The sequence below is a fragment of the Drosophila ficusphila genome, unplaced genomic scaffold (assembly GCF_018152265.1).
Source record: "Drosophila ficusphila isolate 14025-0441.05 unplaced genomic scaffold, ASM1815226v1 contig_412, whole genome shotgun sequence".
NCBI lineage: Eukaryota > Metazoa > Arthropoda > Insecta > Diptera > Drosophilidae > Drosophila > Drosophila ficusphila.
This window is the reverse complement of record NW_025064326.1, coordinates 1,251,905-1,271,762: the sequence shown is the minus strand read 5'-3', so window position 1 is coordinate 1,271,762 and position 19,858 is coordinate 1,251,905. Positions and strand designations below refer to the sequence as shown.

Genomic DNA, 19,858 nt, shown 5'->3' with positions numbered 1-19,858 from the left:
AAATAAACAAAACTGAGGAAAGCCCATTAGGATTAGTCCAAAAATATTTAATACCATGCGAATTATTTTCCTGAAATCGTACTTAATTATTGTGTGCAATTTAAATATTAACCATTCTGGCTTAGGCAAAATACTGAATTCGGCAAATCCTTCCAACTGGGACAAATCCCCTGAAATGCGGAAGATTAAATACTTTTGGAAACAATTTTTCCGCAGCGAGCTCAAAATTCGAAAAGTTTTGTTTGTCGGCAAGCGTGCGTTTAATATTTATGAGTGATTTATCACGATATAAAAATAATAATAAATGCGTCCGGGGAGCGAGCACGCACCAGCAAGCATAGGGACAATGAATGAAAATGGAAAAGTCGGTGCTGGGAATGGGAGAATGGGAACACCAGCTGCTCCTCGTCGAAGGACAAAGGCTTCTCCGTCCGCGTACCCCATAAAAATTTGTCAAAATGGAATGGAGAAAACGGAAAGGTGGAGAGATTCGGAGCTCTTCGAGGGTTTACGACGCTCGAATAGGTTTTAAGTGGCGCACGCGGCGTATGCGCAATGTGCTGAACTATTAATTACGCCTTGTCGGAAAGTCGAAGTTAATAAATTTTATGCCTCTGTCATTTTTATGTGTTAATCAATAAAAATCCGGCCCAAAAGTTGTCCCAAAAAGCGAGAGCCTCAACTTTGTTTTGGGAGCAAAGTTTTACTTATTTTTAATTAAATTTTATGTTACTGCCAACGAGCGAAAGTTTTCCTTGGCCAAAAGCCAAATAGACACTGTTTTACATAAGTACGATAGGGGATAAAATAGTAGCCACTGAGTACTCATTTATTTAGCTAATATTAAATATTTTTCTACTACTTAATTTATAATACTTCAATAAGATAAATAATTTTTCCTTACTCTTTAATCATTTTAATACCTGGAAATTATTTGATTTCGCAACTCTTTGGCGAATGTATGCCATCTGTACTTGTTCGAAACGTATCCATACATCATCTGCGTTTTTCGCTTGTTTCCAGGGGTCAACATGGGCTACATGGAGAACAACTACTCGAACTCGAACAACGGCGGCAGTGTCAACTCGCAGGACTCCCTGTGGCAGGTGAAGATGTCGGCCGCGGCGGTGGGCAACCAGCAGGGCCTGGTGCAGGCCCCCCTCAACCAGTACGTGGAGCAGCAGCCGGCCTACGGATACGATCCGCTGACCCACGGCGGCTACGGGGCGGTGGACGACTACGCCCCCTATCCCCACCTTACGGCCACGCCCAGCCAGGTGGGCGACGAGTACCACAACTTGCGCAACAGCCAGAATCCGTCCCGGCAGGACTACTGCAGCGATCCCTACGCATCCGTGCAGAAGCCCAAGAAGCGAGTCGACCAGCACTTAGGTGAGTGATCTATACAGAAAGGGATTAATTGATCCCTGAGGGTTATCCTTAAGCTAGTGTAAATTGGGATAAATCAATGGGGTTTCTGTCCAATCACACTCCCCCTTTTATTGGAAGAAACTCGGTTGGTTCGTCGAAACTAAGTGAACAAGAAGCGAATAAATTCCGATGAAATAATGAGAGAACAGCAAACTGCAGAAAATTACACATAGATTGCGAAGAGATTTGTTAGAGCAACTTTGCCCCGTTTTGATTGATAAACTTTTGCCGAGCCGAGCCCAGGAACCGACCGACGGCACAAACTTTCTATTTTCTGACACATTAAGCTGCTAGACTTTCAGTCAGTCCTGCGAAAAGAGTGAGGTCCTGGCTTCCAGATCCTGCAAGTTTGGCCTATGTCAAAAAGTGTGGGCCATCGAGAGGGGCAGATGGAGGGGGAGGGGTGGTAAAAACGTTGGGCAAACATTTCTGTTGGCATTTCGGGCTTTGGCTCGCTTTCAGTTATGACAAGTTAAGCACTGGGAGTCCTAATGTTTTGCGCCCTTTTCCATGCTAATTATAGGAGGTCAGGGGGCGGGACGTGTCGCAAATAAATATTATTTGGCAATATGCTGTTCGAACATTCGGACTCGGCTTAAAGTCTTTGCCGAGTTTGCTTTAAGTTCACTCGAGCACAAAACACCAACCGCAGCAAGGCAGCAAAACCAACAAGGACGAAGTGGGCAGGATGGGCGAGCAGGAGGTGCCCTTTGGCATCCACAGCCTGTTTTTCGGGGAGTGTCTATGGTGTGCGAGTGTGTCTGTCTTGGTGAGCTCGAATTTTTGCGGAATCCATTTCTGCCGCATGGGCAATGTTGTTATGTGTGTTTTATTATTTGTCTACTCTAAGTAGAAGTTGTACCACTTTTTAAGGAGACTAATCTACAGTCGACTCATACATAATTTAGAAGTCAGTTTCATTTTAGCGTGCACTGTTTGTATTTGAAAATCTGTCTGAATTTATATTGTGGATTTTGGCTCGGTTCTAAAAGTCCAGTCAGAGTATCCAGCTGCTCCCAACTTCTGCACCTCGTTCTTCGTGTTCCCTTTGTTGTTTGTTGTTGTTATTGGGATGCCAATAACACCGCAAGTGTTTTAAAATATTAAATAATAAAAACCGAACCGAACCCAACCGAACTGAACTGAACTGAATGGAAACCAAGATGAACAGCCGCAGCGAGAGTTTTGAGTTGGATCAGCAGCAGTGGTGACTGTAAAGCGCCAGCGGGTCGTATGCGTAATATCCCCTCCGTTTCTGTGTGTGCGTGTGTGTGTGTGTTGGCCACAACTATGAGCGGTGTGTTTGTGTGTTATCTTTACGCTTTATGAGCACCAAAACCCGAAAAAAATACACTTTTGGTGGCTGCTTGTTGTTCTTGGGGGTTTTTATTGCCCGGGACTCGCAGGACGTTGTTGAATATTGTTAGCCATTTTTTTGGCCCTGTCCTCCCTTTGCTCACTTCCCTTCCCGCATATGAAATGCAATAAAAAAAGAAAGCGAACTAAGCACTGGAGGCAACTCTCTATTACATTTATTCATTTTTTGTTTACTACGGTTAAACGCGGGGCACAAACACGAATAAATGCAAGCTCGCACAGGGAAAACTGTCCTTTTTTCGGCCAAGGCAACAATAAGGGATATATTTGCAAACAAAAATGGCAAGAAAGCATTCGTGCACGTCAATAAAGTGCAACAACGCCATCGAAGAAGAGCACGAGCTGGCAGATGGAATATGGATCCCCTCGAGGGCCATCAAAAGCAAAGCAAACTTAAAGGGGAAGCGCCACTGAAGAGGGTTAATGTAGGGGGGCCAAGAGGACGACGAGCACCAGCGCAAGATGGGTTAAGAGTGGAAAAGTCAGGCAGCCGGCAGATTGACAGTGCTACAATATGCAAATACATCTTCATTACATTGATGCCAGCTTATGCACAGCTTGCAAATGCAGCTGCATGTCTCTCTGTGTGTGTGTGCCAGTGTGTGGGTGTGTGTGAGCCAGTGTGTGATTGCGTCTGTCTGTGTTTGTATGTTTAAAAGCTTTTACACTTGCCAAACTCACATTTGAGACCCCTCATCGCTCATTCTGCGGCCCGCTCTCCCCCTCTAACCACCAAACTGGGGCTGACTTTTGTGCCATGCAAAATGCACTCAGTGCACTGTACAAAAACTATAGGAGAAACTAAATATGTTCACTGTTCAATCACATAAATCAAATATAAATCAAATAATTCAATTTTAATTAATCAGTTAAAAATATTGAATTGAGGTATAATGTTTGTGTGATACTAGACTCCCTTTTTTTGTGCCGTGTAAGTGAGTGATCAGAATGCAGGTTGCGGGGAGTGGGAGAGGGAGGGGAGCGGGGTGCTGGCCATGGCCGGAAGGAAGTCTGCGGCAGGCGCCAAAAAGCTGCGTAAGCAAATTTTTTGCTCATCTGTTAACATGCAAAGAAGGCTACACAGAAAATAAGGATTGGGGCACATTGGGTCAGGGGGAGGGAGGGGAAATTTTCGGGGAAGGACCGAGAAGCACACACACAGCGACTAACTGATTGATTATGCAGACTTTTGTGTCAGTTGGTTGAGCGCCTTTGTTGGGGCTTTTGTCAAACAGAGTCGAACACAGAGTAACCCACAGGAAATGGCTTTAATTCATCATTAGGGCCAAGAGCAGAGAAAGCCAACCACAAGATGAAGAAGAAAGCGGAGATTATCCCGGGCTTTTAGCAGATTATTCAAATAGCTACTTCATGAATATACATAAACGATTTTGATTAATATCGGGACATTTGTACACATAAATATCAGCCTGCCACTTTTTCGGGGCAATGTAATTGGTGTTAAAATACAAGTCAAGGGAATAAGCGATGTCTAAGACGTCAAGATAATGTACTTTTGATTTTCTTCGTAATTTTAAAAGAAACTGTGCCGTGCGGAAAATGGAATGAAAGCCTCCCCAGGACGCCCCTGTTATTTGGCAAAGTTTTTCCCCAGCGAACTACATATCTGATGATTTAAATCCAACAAATCTGTTTTCGCCATTTCGAAGCCCTCTTTTGGCTCCTTATCGCCCTGCCGAAAAGCTCATAATGCAGTTTGCTTTTGGGCTGAGCAATAAATGCCAGGAAAACTTATTCAAAGTGCCATAAGAATCTTGTCCTGGCCTCGCTTTTCGCTCCCGTCTTCTGGATAGCTTCCAAATAGTAGCAACTTGAAGCTGGCAAGGATGTGGGAAAAGGGAGTCACATAAATCACATGAGTCAGGATTTTTGCAACAGGAAAAAAAGCAGGAGAACAGCAGGAGGCGAAACACACTCCGCAGCACTAAACACACACTAAGTGGATTTGTGAGATGAAAGCGAAGGCTAAGAGGAGCCGAGAACAATCGTGGGCAGAAGGAGGAAGGAGCAAGGGGGAAGGGGGGAGAAAGCCACTGGCCAAAAGGCAACAAATGATAAGCGTTTTAACCCCTTGTTCCATGCATGAGAAAGTGTTGCCAGCCAGCCAGCTTGTTTGTTTGTGTGTCGGTGGGATAAACTCATCTGCAATTTGTTTACTTTCGACGTTTCCGAAAATTTACTAAAAAAGAATGGGTTATTACGGGCTTAGCAATGCAAAAACTTGGCCAAAGGAGTCCAAGAGCAACACACACACACACACACAACCATTCACATTCACACTCACATGCGGAAATTTGCATGCAAAGACAGCTGGGCAAAAAAGGCAACAGTTCGCATGCTTAACGCAGAAACGATTAAGTTGTTGAGAGAGAGATAGTTGAACGGGCGACTGAATGGAAATTGAAAAACAGCAGAAAAACCACTAGCCATCCAGCCAGCCAGCCAGCCAGCCAGCCAGCCAGCCAGCAGGGCGTGTGGGCGTGGCACAATAAAGTTATGCGCATAATATCCTCCGCTCACGTATTGGCCATAAAATGCGGCAGGAGAGGAGCCCGAAAAAGGAGAGCCAAATCTTCGAACAGCTGAAAATCTACGCCAGGAAATAGTTGGGGCGAAAAGGATTCGCTTTCCAGCTTTCCTGGCTAGCTGGCTTTCCCTTTTTCCGTTTTTCCCTTTGCTTTTTGGGTCAAGTTTATGCAGATGCCAAAGTGGAGTGGAAAAAATCCAAGGCGATGGGGCGATGGCGACAAACGCGCTCAGGAATTTTCACACGACCAACAAGCCGGGGAAAGCGGCGAGCGGTTTGCTGCGGAAAAGCCAGTCGAAGGAGATGGAATATGTTAAAAAGCAGTTGTTAGAAAGGATTTACGTTTTACATTTAAAAACACGGGGGGAAAAGGTCTTAATGTGCGAGAAAAATCAATTTAAATCAACTATCAGGCAAATCAACTATTAGTTTTTACCTATTTATATTTAGATGAAATGATGTTACAAAATAATAACGTAAATATTTGTTATGTATGATAAGTTTATAGTATTACTCATACGTCGTGTTTTTCAGTGCAGCAACGGGTTACAAAAAAAGATTGCCAGGAGTGAGACATTCACACATTGGTATTTGGCCAAAAAAGCATTTGGATGCGGCGATTTCGTTCTCGCTCCGCTTTTTCCTTATTTTGAAATTCAAATTCCAATAAATTTTCCAACGATTTGGCACACAAAGCAATCCAAAGCACAGCAGCCGGCAAAAAAAGGGGGCTTAAGTGTGGGAATGCGTGGGGGTTGTTAGTGCTGAATCCTTTGCCGGATTTGCATGGCCAAAAGAGCTGCGGACATGGCTCGAAGTGGTGATGGGGATGCGCTTAAATATGCAACAATTTGTAGCAGACAAAGATGTTTGCAAAGCGGCGGGGGATCGGTGTCGTTTCAGCAGCCAAGTCCTTTGATTATAAATTAATGCCCTGTTTACCAGGGAGGAGCGGCCCCGAACCAAATGCCAGAAAATGCCTCTAATTCGTTTGCGATTTCGGTGGGGGCGACGACTGCAGCAATCTGTGCAGCAGTTGCAAGTCGTTAGCGAGGGCAATCAACTGGTAAATTAAAACAATTGCATTTGGGCCTCGGACAAAATCGATAGCAACTAAAAGCCCGAACAAACGAGCGACAATTTGGTTGTGCAAGAGTGCCTCCCTTCATTTTAAGCTAGACCTTAAGCATTTGCGAGTATTAATTGTTCCCTAACATGGCTATTTTTCTCTACTACTCTCACACATGTCTTGCCCACTCATAAATCCAAACAATAAAAAAAAAAAAAACAAATCGCAATAAAAACACAAATATACAGCGGACATTATACAGGATGTTACGCTCTAACGGAGCGCGCAGGCTGAAGTAAGTTGGAGTCAGCAAGGACATCGTATGAAAGTCGAGAAACGTTTAATTTTTTACTGTGATGATGCAGAATTTTTGAGTTGCCTGAACCTAATTTTGGTTAAGTTTGCTATGATTTTTCAAGCCCATGCACAGTCAGCCAGCCCATCCCCGAAAAGCACTAGCAGTGTGTTTGCTTTGATTACCATTTTGTTTTTAATTGTTTCAGCATGACTTTGCCGCTTTTCCGCCCGTTTTGGCAAACTAATTTAAACAATTTCCCCCTCTGCTCCCCCAGATTCACCATATCACGACGTAAGCGGCCTGCCCAATCCCTACAACATGGAGCACTTGGAACAGGACGAGGTCCTGCCGCCGCAGCAGCACATGTCCCTCAGCTACGATGACAGCTTCGAGGGGGAGTACTCGACAACGCCGAATGCCAGGAATCGTCGCGTCATACGCGAGATCATTGTCTAGGAGCTCTAGTTCGAGGCCGGAAACGGAAGCACTCAAATTAATATCTTTACACCCCCCCCCCCACACACACACGCTAAATTCCACGATCATCGACTCGAACCACCCATTTTACCCTCATTTCACCTTCCTGCTCTCCGCCAGCAGCAGATCTTTTGAAAAGTGGCCATTTTGAATACTTTTTTAATATATTACTCGTACATCGACGTAGGCTTAGTTTCGGGGATACGACGAACGTGTGTTGAGTTTTATTGGCAGCGAAACATATACCATAACCCTAGGCATAGGACTCCGATCTATCGTTGCTCTAGTTCAGCACTTTGTTGACACGAACACAGACACAAAAAACAACAAAAACAGAAACACAAACACCCAACACACATGGATTAAACCATCACTGGACAAGCACTAAATGTTACGATTTACCAGGTAGCATAGGGCTAAGTAGTAGTTAATATAATGGTCATCTAGGTCCCAGTTGCAACAAACGAACTCTAATCTCTAAGGCGTACTTTCAAGGGCAGGCTCGAAGGATCGAAGCAAAACAAAATCTCACTCTTCACCTAGGCTTAGGCTAATTAACTCGTAAGTGATTCTTGTTGGGTCTGTGCGACATTCGCGAGCACAGATCCACGACAGTAATTTAAACAGTACGACCTGCCACAAAATCAAGAAAAACATAAAAAAATCGAAACAAAAATAAACAAATCTTACCTTAACTTAATTTTAAATTTTTAAACAAATCTGAGAAAACGAAAAACGTTGCTTTAAGTAAGTTATACGATACAAACAAAAAACTAAAGTGCAGAGAACTTTAACAAATTATTGAAAATAATTGAAAAAGAGTAAAGTAAAAAACAAAAAAAATACTGCTCCATTCTGAAAACTTTAATTTAATTTTTAAAATTTACCATCTAACGAACACTTCTGTCCTGTTTTCCATTTGTCCAAGCTTTGTGTTGAAATTCAAAATTTTTATTGTAATTATCGTTAAGCCAAGTAGAAAACGTTTTATTAAGTTATGTTAACCAAGCGGACCTATTGAGTTAAATATAAATGTTTTGTTTGTGCATTGCGTTGTGTTTTTAACCCCTTATCATGTGTTCTTGCAATTTTTTGACAAAGGCACAGACACAAATGAGAAATGAGAACGAGAGGAAACATTTTTTGTAGCTAAGATTTAAATGTAAATACATGTGTAATTTGTACATATTTACTTGACTTGCAAAGTAAATAAGCAGCAGCGGCAACTTAAATTAAATTGTAGTTAATTTTAAACAATTTCGAAATGAATTTAACTAGTAAGAAAAGTTTAAGAGCAAATGCCACAAAATAAAGCGGATAAAACGAATTAAGAAACCTTAAGCAAACGGAAAAATCTCGTTAAATGAACAAAACAAAATATAAAACAGGCGAGCAAACGAGAACCTTTATTATATAAATTATACACTCTAAACCAGATAAGCGAATATACATTATATATATATATACATATACACGTACATATACATCTACTTATTATTTGTAAATAAGTAAAGCATAACTTTTCATTTGAAAACCCCAAACGAACCGGAATCCATTAAAAATATATTTGCAAACACTACAACAAAAAGCGAGACAAAAATCAAAGCAGATTTCTTATTTAGCAAAAATATTTAAAAATATATATTTTGCAATTTGACTGACGGCAGTGGAGTGGCACAGAAGAACACAAGCTATAGAAACAAATACGAAAAAGTAGAGACAGAATCTGAGGCCCTCGGGCCTTCAAACAAATAGAACACTTTGTTAACTATTTTGTATGCATTTCTGATTTCATTCAATTCAACAAATTGCCACCCCACAAAACGGAAGAGAAAACATTAGCTAAAATATTTATGCATACACTCAAACACTCTCATGCAGTCACACACATAAATACGAAACATATAATATTTTTTTATTCAGTTTTAAAACGAAAGGTAAAAATAAAGCAAAACATCAAAAAACGAAGAATTTAAATTAAACTCCCTGCGTTTTGATTTGCGGTTGGGCCTTTTCAGATTTTTTCAAGTTTAATGTTGTGTCGGCTAGCTCCCCGAAAAAGGGGTTAGTGGGCGTGGCACCACCAGACATCTACATTAATAACAAAGGAGCAGCTGCAGGCGTTGCATAATGTGCCATGTTTAAGTTGATTGGCACCAAATTTATAGCATGCAATTTGACTTAAGTGGCAGTGCAGCACTCCGACACTCTGGCAACCCTGGCGGACAACCCTGGCACCGGAAGTAACACGACACTGACATTTTAATTTAGTGCCAAGCGCAGAAACTCGCACGCCCCACCACCCTTCCCCTCCCCCTCCACCTCCTCGTCCTTGGGTTTGCCTTCCTGTTCGTGTCACTTCTGCAGTTTTGCGTAAGAAACGAAAGTCAGCTACTTCGAATACCGCTGACAGCTGGGAAAGCGGGAAAATTCCAGGCATCAGCTCGAAATCAAATGGAGACGATTAACTAGCCGCTAAGTGGATCGAACACTTATAGCCTGGCAGAGGATAGTATAATTTCAGTCGGATGTTGAAATTATTTTAATGATGTAACCCCTTTGCAAATTTCCAGAAAATGGGTTTGCTGAACATTGACCATAGTTCACTAATTCTAAGTCCATAACTTTTCTAATATTAATCAGATTTTGAGGTTGCCGTTATACCCTAACCAGAAATCCATTTAATGTTGTAGCACTCTTTGGATCCCACTTCAGTTTGAGTAGTTGAGCTTCTTCCTTTCCAGAAACTGTTCCCAAATACGAGTATCTCAGTTCAGCAATTTTTTCTAGCAGTGCCTGCAATGGAACATGAACCCATTTCGATTTCTGGCTGGGCTCCAGCTGCAATCCGTTAAATGTGGGCCACCGAACAGAAACAGGAGCTGTCGTTTGTTCCATATAAGCCCACAAAGAGCCTGGGAACTCGAAACCACAGCGAGCTGAACCGAGCTGAAGGGAACCGCAGTCATTCATTCATTCATATCTCGGTGGCGAAAACAAAGCGGCATGTGGAAATTCATTTACTCCGCGCGGCTCCATCCTTAACCCCTGAGCGGGTCCCCTTAACCCGCCCGTGACCAGGGGCGGCTCATACAGCACGTAGGCGGCAACCGCCGTCAATTAAAGCGCTGCCGGTGGCGTCTAATTGGATTTATGCCACATTTATGTGTGTAGGTGCAAATTCGCGGAATTGCGGGCCTGTCGGAAAGTCGTGCTAAAAATCAGCAGGATAATGAGCGGGAGCTGCTGCCATTAGGCGCGGCGAAACAGTCGGAACCGCAAACTTAATGCCTCCCCGTCCGCATCAACAATTGCAACTTTCGAGGACTTTAAATGAAATTACGCGAAACTTTCGGACTGCGTCGGAAGCGGCAGCCTTTCAAGAGATCGCCGGCGGCGCGGGGGAATCCCGCGACTGCAGTCGAAGGCACGCCCGCGGACATAATGAGTTCCATAAATTACCGCAAATTAAAGACCCGATGAGTACTCATCCGCGAGCATAAGTGGATGGCACCTAGACTTCAAGCCATGAGGGGAATTATTGAAATAATTGCTCCCCTTACTTTGACAAAATATTCACAACAATCTACGAGTATTTGCTGCAAATTGATCCATACTAATCGTGGTATTTGAATGATTGTCATTCTATGTTACTATTCTAGGAACAAAAATCCAAGGGTTACAAATCCAAGAGTAGCAGGATTTTGCTTGGGAAACGTAAAACTGTGACATAATGAACCTCTTCCCTTTCAAATCCCAAACTCCATAGAGAGCATTGCCCGTCCATCGCGGTCCGGCCCCGTTTGCCCATCATCCATTCCGTTTGTGTGTGCTCTGCGGTCATTGGTTTGTAATTAATGCGACCAGAAGCCGGCCAAAGAGCGACTTGGCACGCCTGCGGCTGCCTAATGTTGCACGGGTCCGAAAGCGCCAGAGTTGGAGGTAAATCGCCGGAATGCCCCGGTAGTCTGCGGTGCCCAGGCCTCGCTGAGTGCTTTTGTGTTTAATTTTATTAATTGTCGACGTAATCTTTGAAGTTTGCCAATCTAACTCCTGGGGAAATTTAACTTTCCGAGCCCCACGCTGCTCCGAAGCGAGGCGCCTCCATTAATCGCGTTAACTCGAACGTGTGTGTCGGTTTTTGGCGTGAAATTCGCCAACGCAATTTGGGGAGCGAAAGTTCCAACGTAACGTAATTAGGTCTTGCAAAATGCATGGAAATAGAACAGCTGATGAAAGTTAGGCACAGGCTTAATTTATCTTATAACTCATTTATTAATTCGGGGCCACAGTCAGCAAACGTTAAATGAATATAAATAAAATAAATCTGGTAGTAAAACACATTCGAAGGATTGAATACATGAGCCTCCGAATATTTACTTCAAACTAATGGCAAAGAAAATAAAGCAATAATTGCGTTGCCATGTCAGGGATTTTTCGAGAACTGTTAACCTCTGGGGAAGTGCAGCTCGGACCCATTATCGGAGGACCTCACCTGGCAACAGCTGCTCATTTGCTGCTAATCCTGGCCACCGATTGGGCCGAGCAGCCCTTGTTGCCAAGCAACTGACAGCCAGTCGGCGGTTGGCCTCTGTAATTTGAGCGCAAATATTGGAGTTTCAAAACCACCGGCAACAGTGGCTAGAGGCGCAAATAAAAGAATAATAATAATAATGAGCAAATATTTAAGCAAGCAGGAACTTATCAGACGAACAGCGCAAGAGAACGGAGTACACCAAAAGATATTTATGCGAAGAACTTGAGGATTTAAGAGCGAAATATATACGCATTCAACTAAAGAGCAGTTTGTAAATGCATAAAAATAAAATGCACTTTTCTGCTGTAAACATTTTACAGTACAAATAATTATGGGTGATTTCTCTGTGTGTTGAGGAGCTACCCTTCGATAAGAAGAGCCATGGCGAAAACATCCCCTGGAGTCCACACCCCTCGCTTTCCCGTTTCACTGATTGTAATTATGAATGAAATTTGAATTGCTAACGGAGAATCGGAGAACGGGAATTTGCTACACTTTCCGCTGCAGTTGCCGGACACGTGGCAGTTCCTGATCCCCGGTCACGTGGCCTTCACCACCCCTCCCCACCCACCTCACTCCATCCCACCCCTCACCACTCCACCCCGTTTCGCGCTCATCGGAAGTGCCAATAAGTAGTTGTCAATATTGACTGATTATCTCGACACTGCGAAAGCGGCGGAGGTTAAGGGGTGTGGAGAGAGCGGGCGGCGTGATTGCGAGTTGTTTGAGACTTAAGGGGTTATATACCTTTTTCACCAGAGAAATACATGGTTTTTATTTATTTTTTTTTAGCATGTTACCATTGTTTTATTTAAATTCAATAAAAATTTTATCAAAGTACGTGTCCTTAACTTAATTCGTATAAAATTTCGAGTGAAAATTTTGAGTATTGTGGAAGTTATAGTCCTTCCCGCAGAAGTCCTTTTTTCATTAGAGGCTTGCGGTGAGCATGAAAACAAGAAAACGGCTCAACTTAAAAAAAAATGAAAAAAAACTACATTAGTATATAGTGTTACCTAGTTCGTGAACGAAGGATTTTACGAAAAAAAATTTTTTACAGTTACAGTGACTATTTTTTCAAAAAAACCGATTTTTCGAGGTCTAATAATTTAGTTTTTCGCCCCAAAAAAATAGAAAAATTTGTCGAAAAAAAATTCCTTCGTTCACGAACTAGCTATTGTATCTACAAACAATCCCCCAAAATTTCAAATCGATCGATGTAGTGGTTACCGAGATATCGTGCTCACCGAAATGACCTTTTCTCAAAAATGCGATTCCGAGATAATCGCGTTTAAAGTTTTAGGTGGACATTAGGTACACTGTACACCGTGCGCTATGAACGGCTGTATCTTAGGTTCTAGTGCTCCGATCTCTAAAAAATTTTGCAGAAAAATTGTTGATAGTATGTACATCAAAAAAAAATTATAAAATTTTTTTCGATTTTTTGATTCTGAAAAAGGTATATAACCCCTTAAGCGGAAGTAAACATAAATCACAGCCAGGAGCCCCTGCAATTATTTCCCGAGATCTTGCAGGAGATGGCCATAATTTAAGCTGGCGTGCGACAGGAAGAAGCTGCTGCCATTTAGTTCCATCTCCTTGGAATCCATTGCGACAGGAGATGCGCATAATTGCATTTGAATGGCGAGCTGCAATCCCAGCTTACCGGCTTAATACGGGGATGAACTAGCGATGATTATACCAACCAACAATAAATAGAAAGCGGGAAGTTCCCAACTCGGAAACAACATAGTATAAACAACACATTTCTGAACATGCAAAACAGCGTACATAACAGGGCAGCAATAGTCGGGGAACGAAGCCTTTGGGCACCCGCTTATTCTTAAACCGATTAAACAACGATTCTGATAAAGCCCGACTTGAGAAAGAGTCGGACGTCGATCGCCAGTCAGTCGTTTCTTTTTCTCTCGGGCGTAAACATCAGCAGCAATGGAATTTTTGCTGGCTCTGACAGTGCTTCTGATATATAGTATAGATCCCACAAACGGACGATGCGACAGAGTCTTAGGTTTTCAACACGGCTCGACCCAAAGCCGCTCTCGCAACATTGTGAGATTCCGGTGCGATCGGGGATACATCCTGCAGGGCAATATGATGCAGACCTGCGATCAAAGTGGTCGTATTCGCGGGGAGAAACCCTTCTGTGCCAGTAAGTGTTATGCGACTTTCCTCGTGGTTTTCCAATTTCACCCGCATTTCGATTATTTTAGGGAGAGGTTGCGAAGAGTTGGAGCAACCTGAGAACGCGTTTGCCATTCTGGGTGACCTGAAGACCGAGATCGTGTGCAAGGATGGCTTCGTGCTGGTCGGGAGTCGCACCGCCTTCTGCGACGGCAGCGAGTGGAGCACCCAGCTGGGCTCCTGCCGCAGGAGCAACCACTCGGAGGACCACTCCTGCGACTTCGAGAGCGAGGACCAGTGCGGCTGGGTGGCGGAGCAGTCCTTCCGGACGCCTTGGCGACGGGTCAGCACGGTGGCCGAGTTCCACGCGGTGCGCACGGGTCCCCGGCACGACCACACCTTCATGAGCGGCGCGGGCGGCCACTACATGCGCATGGAGACCCAGATGGGCGCCTACGGGAGCTACCACTTCGTCTCGCCGGTCTACCCCAGGTCCCTCAGCCTGAAGACCGCCTGCTGCTTTCGGTTCCACTACTTCATGTACGGCGACGGCGTCGGCAGCCTGGTGGTCTCCGTGAAGCCCCTCTCGATGCGGCTGACCGACATGTGGAGCAGGTTCAGGGCCAAGTGAGTTTCGCCTACAGCGGATGCGCGTTTTGATAAGTCTCTGCGGCACTGGGACTCGCAATGGAATTCTAAAGAAATACGAGTATTTCGCAATGGGAAACTTATCTGTACTAACGATTAATCTTTTTATTTCCTTGAGTTTCGTACAAATTTGAAATTTTAATTGTAGTTAGAAGATACAAGTGGCTGTTGTCCCGTTTTAAATTGAAACATGTTTATCTAGTTCCAGTAAATTCGAAATCAGCGGAGAGCAGGGACCAGTGTGGCTGGAGCACACGATCACCATCGACGAGATGCAGGAGGACTTCCAGGTGATCTTCACGGCCACGGATGCGAGGGCCCGCTTCGGAGACATCGCCATCGATGACGTCAAGCTGATGACGGGGAGCGAGTGCGGGATGGACGGCTTCACAACCACCACAGAGCCACCGGCGCCGACGGTCGACAGCGAGTTTGCGCTGGTCGTCGACATGATGAACTGCTCGGGACGCTGTGACACCCCAAATCCTGGATCGCAGATAAGACGTGGCTCCATCATCTTGGGTTGTGCCTGCGATGATTCCTGCCTTGCGGAGGGAAGTTGTTGCCTGGACTACCTCGAGGAGTGCACCAAGGAGCTGGAGACAACGCCAGATGATGAACTGGGCTCGACTACGCTTGCGACAGTGACAACAACCACGAAGAAGCCAACAACCAGCACTTCCACTACGACGACGAGCACCTCAAGGAAACCGCCAACAACTAGTACTACAACCACAACATCTACAACAACAACAACAACAACCAGAAGGACAACAACATCGACCACAACAACGACACCAAAGCCAACCACAACCACAAAGCGGACAACAACCACTAAAGCGCCGACAACAACAACGAGGAAAGCACCAACATCAACAACAACAACAACGACTTCAACAACACCAAAAACTACAACCACAAGAAAAATCTATACAACACAGAAGACAACAACCACAACAACACAAAAGTCGACCGCCAAAACCGTTGGCACAACAACAACCACGCCGAAATCAACAACGCATTCAACACCCACTACCCAAAAGACTGCAGGTAAGAAAATAGTTTGTTTTTGACTTCAAATATGTAAATACTATATAACATTTGTTATCCATCAGCAATCGACACTCCCGAGCGGACCGAAAAGCGCTTCACTTGGAAGGTCAACCCGCAGGACATCGCTGGGCCCGTGGACACCACCCACAGGGCACCCAATCCTGCGCTGATTGCCGGCCTGCTCATTTGCGTGGTCCTGGTGATCGTCCTGGCCAATGTCGCCCACCGCTGGCTGATCCCACTAAGTCGCAACAGGCGGAACACCGAGAAGGCCGTTTCTTTCCAGAGGGCATTCGAGAGTCTGAGGACGCGGAGCAGATCGTCCGGGAATCGGTCACGAAATAGCATGGAACAGGCGCTATGCGATACTGATAACGAGGACGGAGATTACTTCGAGGAAATGGGCGTGGACATACGCAATGTTTCCGATCTATGAGGGTGCTGACTCACCAGCGAACCGATAATCTCAACCTTTGTTCGGGAAGTTATGTGCGCAAGAGTGTTAAGAAGAAAACAAATAAAACGTTTATATAATATTCCTTGTGATTATCATTCCTGGATCTGAAGTGGCCCGCTGCATTCCACTAAAAAAAGACCTAATGATCGTTAAAGTATTCTTGTTTTGTAACCTTATTTTAGCTCACTGATGTGGCTCGTCCGTGAAATCCACATGGCTTCAGCCCAGGCAGCGAACGGGGAAACAGCGTTGGACTCTAAATTTAAAAATAGTTAATTGACCAGACATGGATTGACCCAAAATGTATACTATAAGCCTAGCAAATAATTCTGGCGTTTTTTGGGTGTGTAAATTTTTCATAAAAATTGTGTGGCATACTTGTGGGATCAAATTGATAATCTTAAAAAAAAAAGAGAAGCCACCTATTATTTCATTCTGTTCGCCTGGTACTTCAAAGTGAAAAATGTTGGTTTTTCCCAAATTGTCAACTTGTATCTAAAACTAGAATACCCTCTGCAAAAGTAAAATTAACTACATTTAAAGATTTCCATTCGTAGATGGTCGATACTTTGTTCATGTCAGATTTTTCTAATTTTTTGATGATTTGCAGTGGAGTGATAGTTAGCTGCACTTCCAAAGCCCATATCTTGGCCAATTTTAATGCGATCCCAAAGTGGCATACCTACAGATTCCCATTCTTAAATTAACAATATTGGATAAACAAATATAAATATTCTTGAAAGGGAATCCAAAGGGGTTCAGTACTATGAATAACCTAATCATATTAGGGTTATTGAATACGTGAAACGCAGGTGGGCAGTAGCCGTATATTATGGTCTCGCTGGGAATACCCCCGGGAATGAAACACTTTGGAGGCGTTTAACGAGCTCCGAAGGAGTGGCGCAGCCCCCGATCCCGGCTCTCTAATCAAATCCAATCTTGCGGGGAGTGTCAGTTACTAGGAAGGGCCTGCGGCTCCCTGAGAATCCCGCTCCGGCGGACTCTGATGCTGCTGTCAGTCAGCCGCCCCACTCCTTGGAATCCGGATGTTGCACGTGTCCTGCCAGCGGCTGTTGCAACCACCGACTGCTGCCGAAAAAAAGGGCCACGGGTCGAGAGCCGAGAACTGAGAGCCCAATAACCTAACCCAAAACCCAAAACCCAAGCCAAAGCCAAAGCAACCACCAACTGAGTTTTCCGGGGGCAGCCTCGTGTTTTAACAGCGGCTTTCGGTTGTGATTTAGTGGCAGCTTAGCGTCTGGCACGGGACCAGTTACCAGTTACCAGTAACCAGCCACCAGACAATCCGTAGCACGCCCCTTCGCCTACACAGAGAGAAATCTTGTGTACTGCAACTAAAACTTATCACTTGTTTGGGAAAAATATATATTTATATTTAACAACTGAGCTGCGCTCGATATGAAAATCAACAGGAAAAAAGGTTTGAAAAATCTTAAACAAAAATTACTTTAAAATTTCTCTCCGTGTAAGAACGATTTGTGCGGCTCTCAGCAGAAATATTTTTCCAAGCATTTCATGCAATTACTGTCCCTGGACCAGACGAACCCCAGACCAGCGAAGTAGCAGGCAAGTTTGCACGCTCAACAAATTTTCACACAAGATTTTCCAGCCTTGAGTTTTCCGCAGCGCTTTGCATGCACCCTGCTCGGTTTTTGGGACTCCCCCACCCCTTCGCTTTTTCACTTTTTTTCCCTGACTTCCTGTTTGCCATTGTGATTTAGCGCCCGCCGTCGCTCTCTATCGACTTCTCACACATCATTTGGCGGCGAGAATTTTCCTGTTTCCCCTTTTTTTTTTTCCTCTTTGGGTTTTAATTAAAAAGGCATTTTGATGGGCCAGACAGGGGGCGTGCCTCAAGTTGCTTTTGGCGCATTTTTCCCTAATGCTCGTTGAGGCCCTAATTAAACGGTAAGTAAGTCGGCTTATCTGCCAACTGGAGGGGTTAAATATGGCCCACAAATCGCAGGGTTGGGCCTTCCATACACATTTTTTCGGCTGCATTGCATGTGGATCATCGTGAATTTCCCCGGGACAAATTTTTGCATGGAAAGTGGGTGGGTTTAAGGGCACTTCTTATCTACCGCATTCCGGACAAGCCCACACACGTGGTCGAAAAAGGGACGCACCCTCGACACCCTGTTTTACACCCTTGCAAGTCCCTCGGCCTCTTGCTGTCCTGTTCCTATCGCGGCAATAAATCGCATTAATTTATTGTTGTCGCCACATATTTGGCGGCACGGTGGAGCACACTCCCACACCCACTCCGCCCACTTTCCTTAACAGGCCTTTCCCCCAGCTAGTAGAAATGGGAGCGGGAAGAGGAAAAGCGGCAGCCACTGCATTATTATTGTTTTCGAGTTTGCACCTTTCGGTTGGAGAGCCCACCTTTTCGTGCAGAAGCATGCAACAGTTCTTGAGTTTTCAACTATAGTCGGTATTTTGGAACTCAATGCATTATATTTATATTTCAAACCCATCCAGCCATATATTCACTCAATCTATCAGTCGATCCTCCAGGAGAAGAGTATGTGCCATTCCTCAATACCGCATTCAATGTCCCCCACGACATAAAAATGTCTCTGCATTACGTTTTTATTGTTTTCTGATTTCTATCAGCTGCGTCATCATTTCCGTTTTGTGCTTTTAATCTCCAGCCAAGCTCCATGTGCGAAATTGTTGCCTAAGATCGCAATCGGGGGTAAACGGGAGCTCGGAGTCGAGGGCCTCCGAATATTTATAACACTACGGCTGCAATTTATTATGCAGTGTCTGGACATTGGGCAGTGGAACTGGAAATGGAAGTGGAAGTGGGGTGGAATTGAGTTTTGGCTACTTTAACGTGCCACTCACCAAAGATGTCACCTTGGGTGGGGCTCAAGGGGGTTGAGGGGGCAGAGGAGATTTGTGGGAGGGGGAGGGGGCTGTTCTGAGCTGCAGAGGGTGCGTCAGGCAACACACAAAACCTGGCCAAGATTTATGCACTCAAGTTATGGCGGACCAGACTGCAACTTTATCGTTGGCACTGGGATTTTACACGCAGAGAAAAAGATGGGCGCAGAGAAATTGCATTTTGCTAGTCTATCAAAAACAAATAAACTCTGATTGCCTAAATGAAAAGTTTTGATTTCTATCTAAGGCAACAACTTTAAATCAATATTTATTTACGATTAGATTCTTTTGAAAATAAATAAAGAATTACAAGTTGTTTAAATAAAAAATAAAGACAAGCCAACTTAGATAAGATTGAATCAAATAGTGCGCTTTTTGCAACGTGTACTGGGGTACAGGCGGTTTTCTTTTTGCCAGCTTGACCAGAGTTTCCAGTCGCCTCCCCCCACATGCCACCCCCTCCTGGCTGCAGTTGTTGTTGCCTGGTCTCGACATTTCCGGTTGCCGTCCGTTATCAGTTTTTCAAAGTTGTTGTCGACTGCAGATCTTTTTGCACTCCTTGTGTGTGTCAGGCACTATTTTGCGCAAGACTGTGACTACATTTAAATAAATACAAAAGGGCGAGCTGCAAAATGTACGCCCATAGTTCTATAGAGAATTGCTCAAGAGGTTCCATGTAATGTCCACACAAGTTCAATATTAATTTGTGTTTTCTTTTATGTGAAAAGTATTTACCCATAATAATCATGTTCGGTGGGGTAGAGTAAGATAAAAGGGCTAGCACTAGCACTCCATAAATTTATGGATTTATGAGGGGCCGTATTGACAGGACACACCCACTTTATTGATATAGTTCGTCGATTGCTCTATAGGTAGGTAATTACCCATCTTTTAGATAAGAAACCTCTTAT

General features: G+C 44.2%; 2 protein-coding genes across 2 annotated transcripts in view; both read left to right on the top strand.

Annotated features, from left to right (window-relative positions):
- The window catches only part of LOC108091458 (hemicentin-2), an 80,462-nt gene extending 71,280 nt beyond the window's left edge, over window positions 1-9,182 (top strand). The window contains 2 exon segments of the mRNA XM_017190658.2: window positions 1,024-1,392; window positions 6,998-9,182. Coding sequence (XP_017046147.2) covers window positions 1,024-1,392; window positions 6,998-7,179 — 551 coding nt within the window. The 3' untranslated portion in view covers window positions 7,180-9,182.
- A 4,452-nt stretch (window positions 9,183-13,634) lies between these two features.
- On the top strand, window positions 13,635-16,116 carry LOC108091568 (serine-rich adhesin for platelets-like). Its single transcript, XM_017190842.2, has 4 exons — window positions 13,635-13,907; window positions 13,969-14,506; window positions 14,730-15,577; window positions 15,643-16,116. The coding sequence occupies exons 1-4, from the start codon at window positions 13,688-13,690 to the stop codon at window positions 16,014-16,016; spliced, it is 1,980 nt and encodes a 659-aa protein (XP_017046331.1). The 5' UTR covers window positions 13,635-13,687; the 3' UTR covers window positions 16,017-16,116.
- Window positions 16,117-19,858: the final 3,742 nt, after the last annotated feature.

Bases quoted from the DNA above. Each gene is read 5' to 3' on its own strand.
- LOC108091568 (XM_017190842.2), top strand. From the start codon at position 13,688: ATGGAATTTTTGCTGGCTCTGACAGTGCTTCTGATATATAGTATAGAT. The intron at 13,908-13,968 runs GTAAGTGTTATG...CGATTATTTTAG, and splicing joins GGAGAAACCCTTCTGTGCCA to GGAGAGGTTGCGAAGAGTTG. The intron at 15,578-15,642 runs GTAAGAAAATAG...GTTATCCATCAG, and splicing joins CACTACCCAAAAGACTGCAG to CAATCGACACTCCCGAGCGG.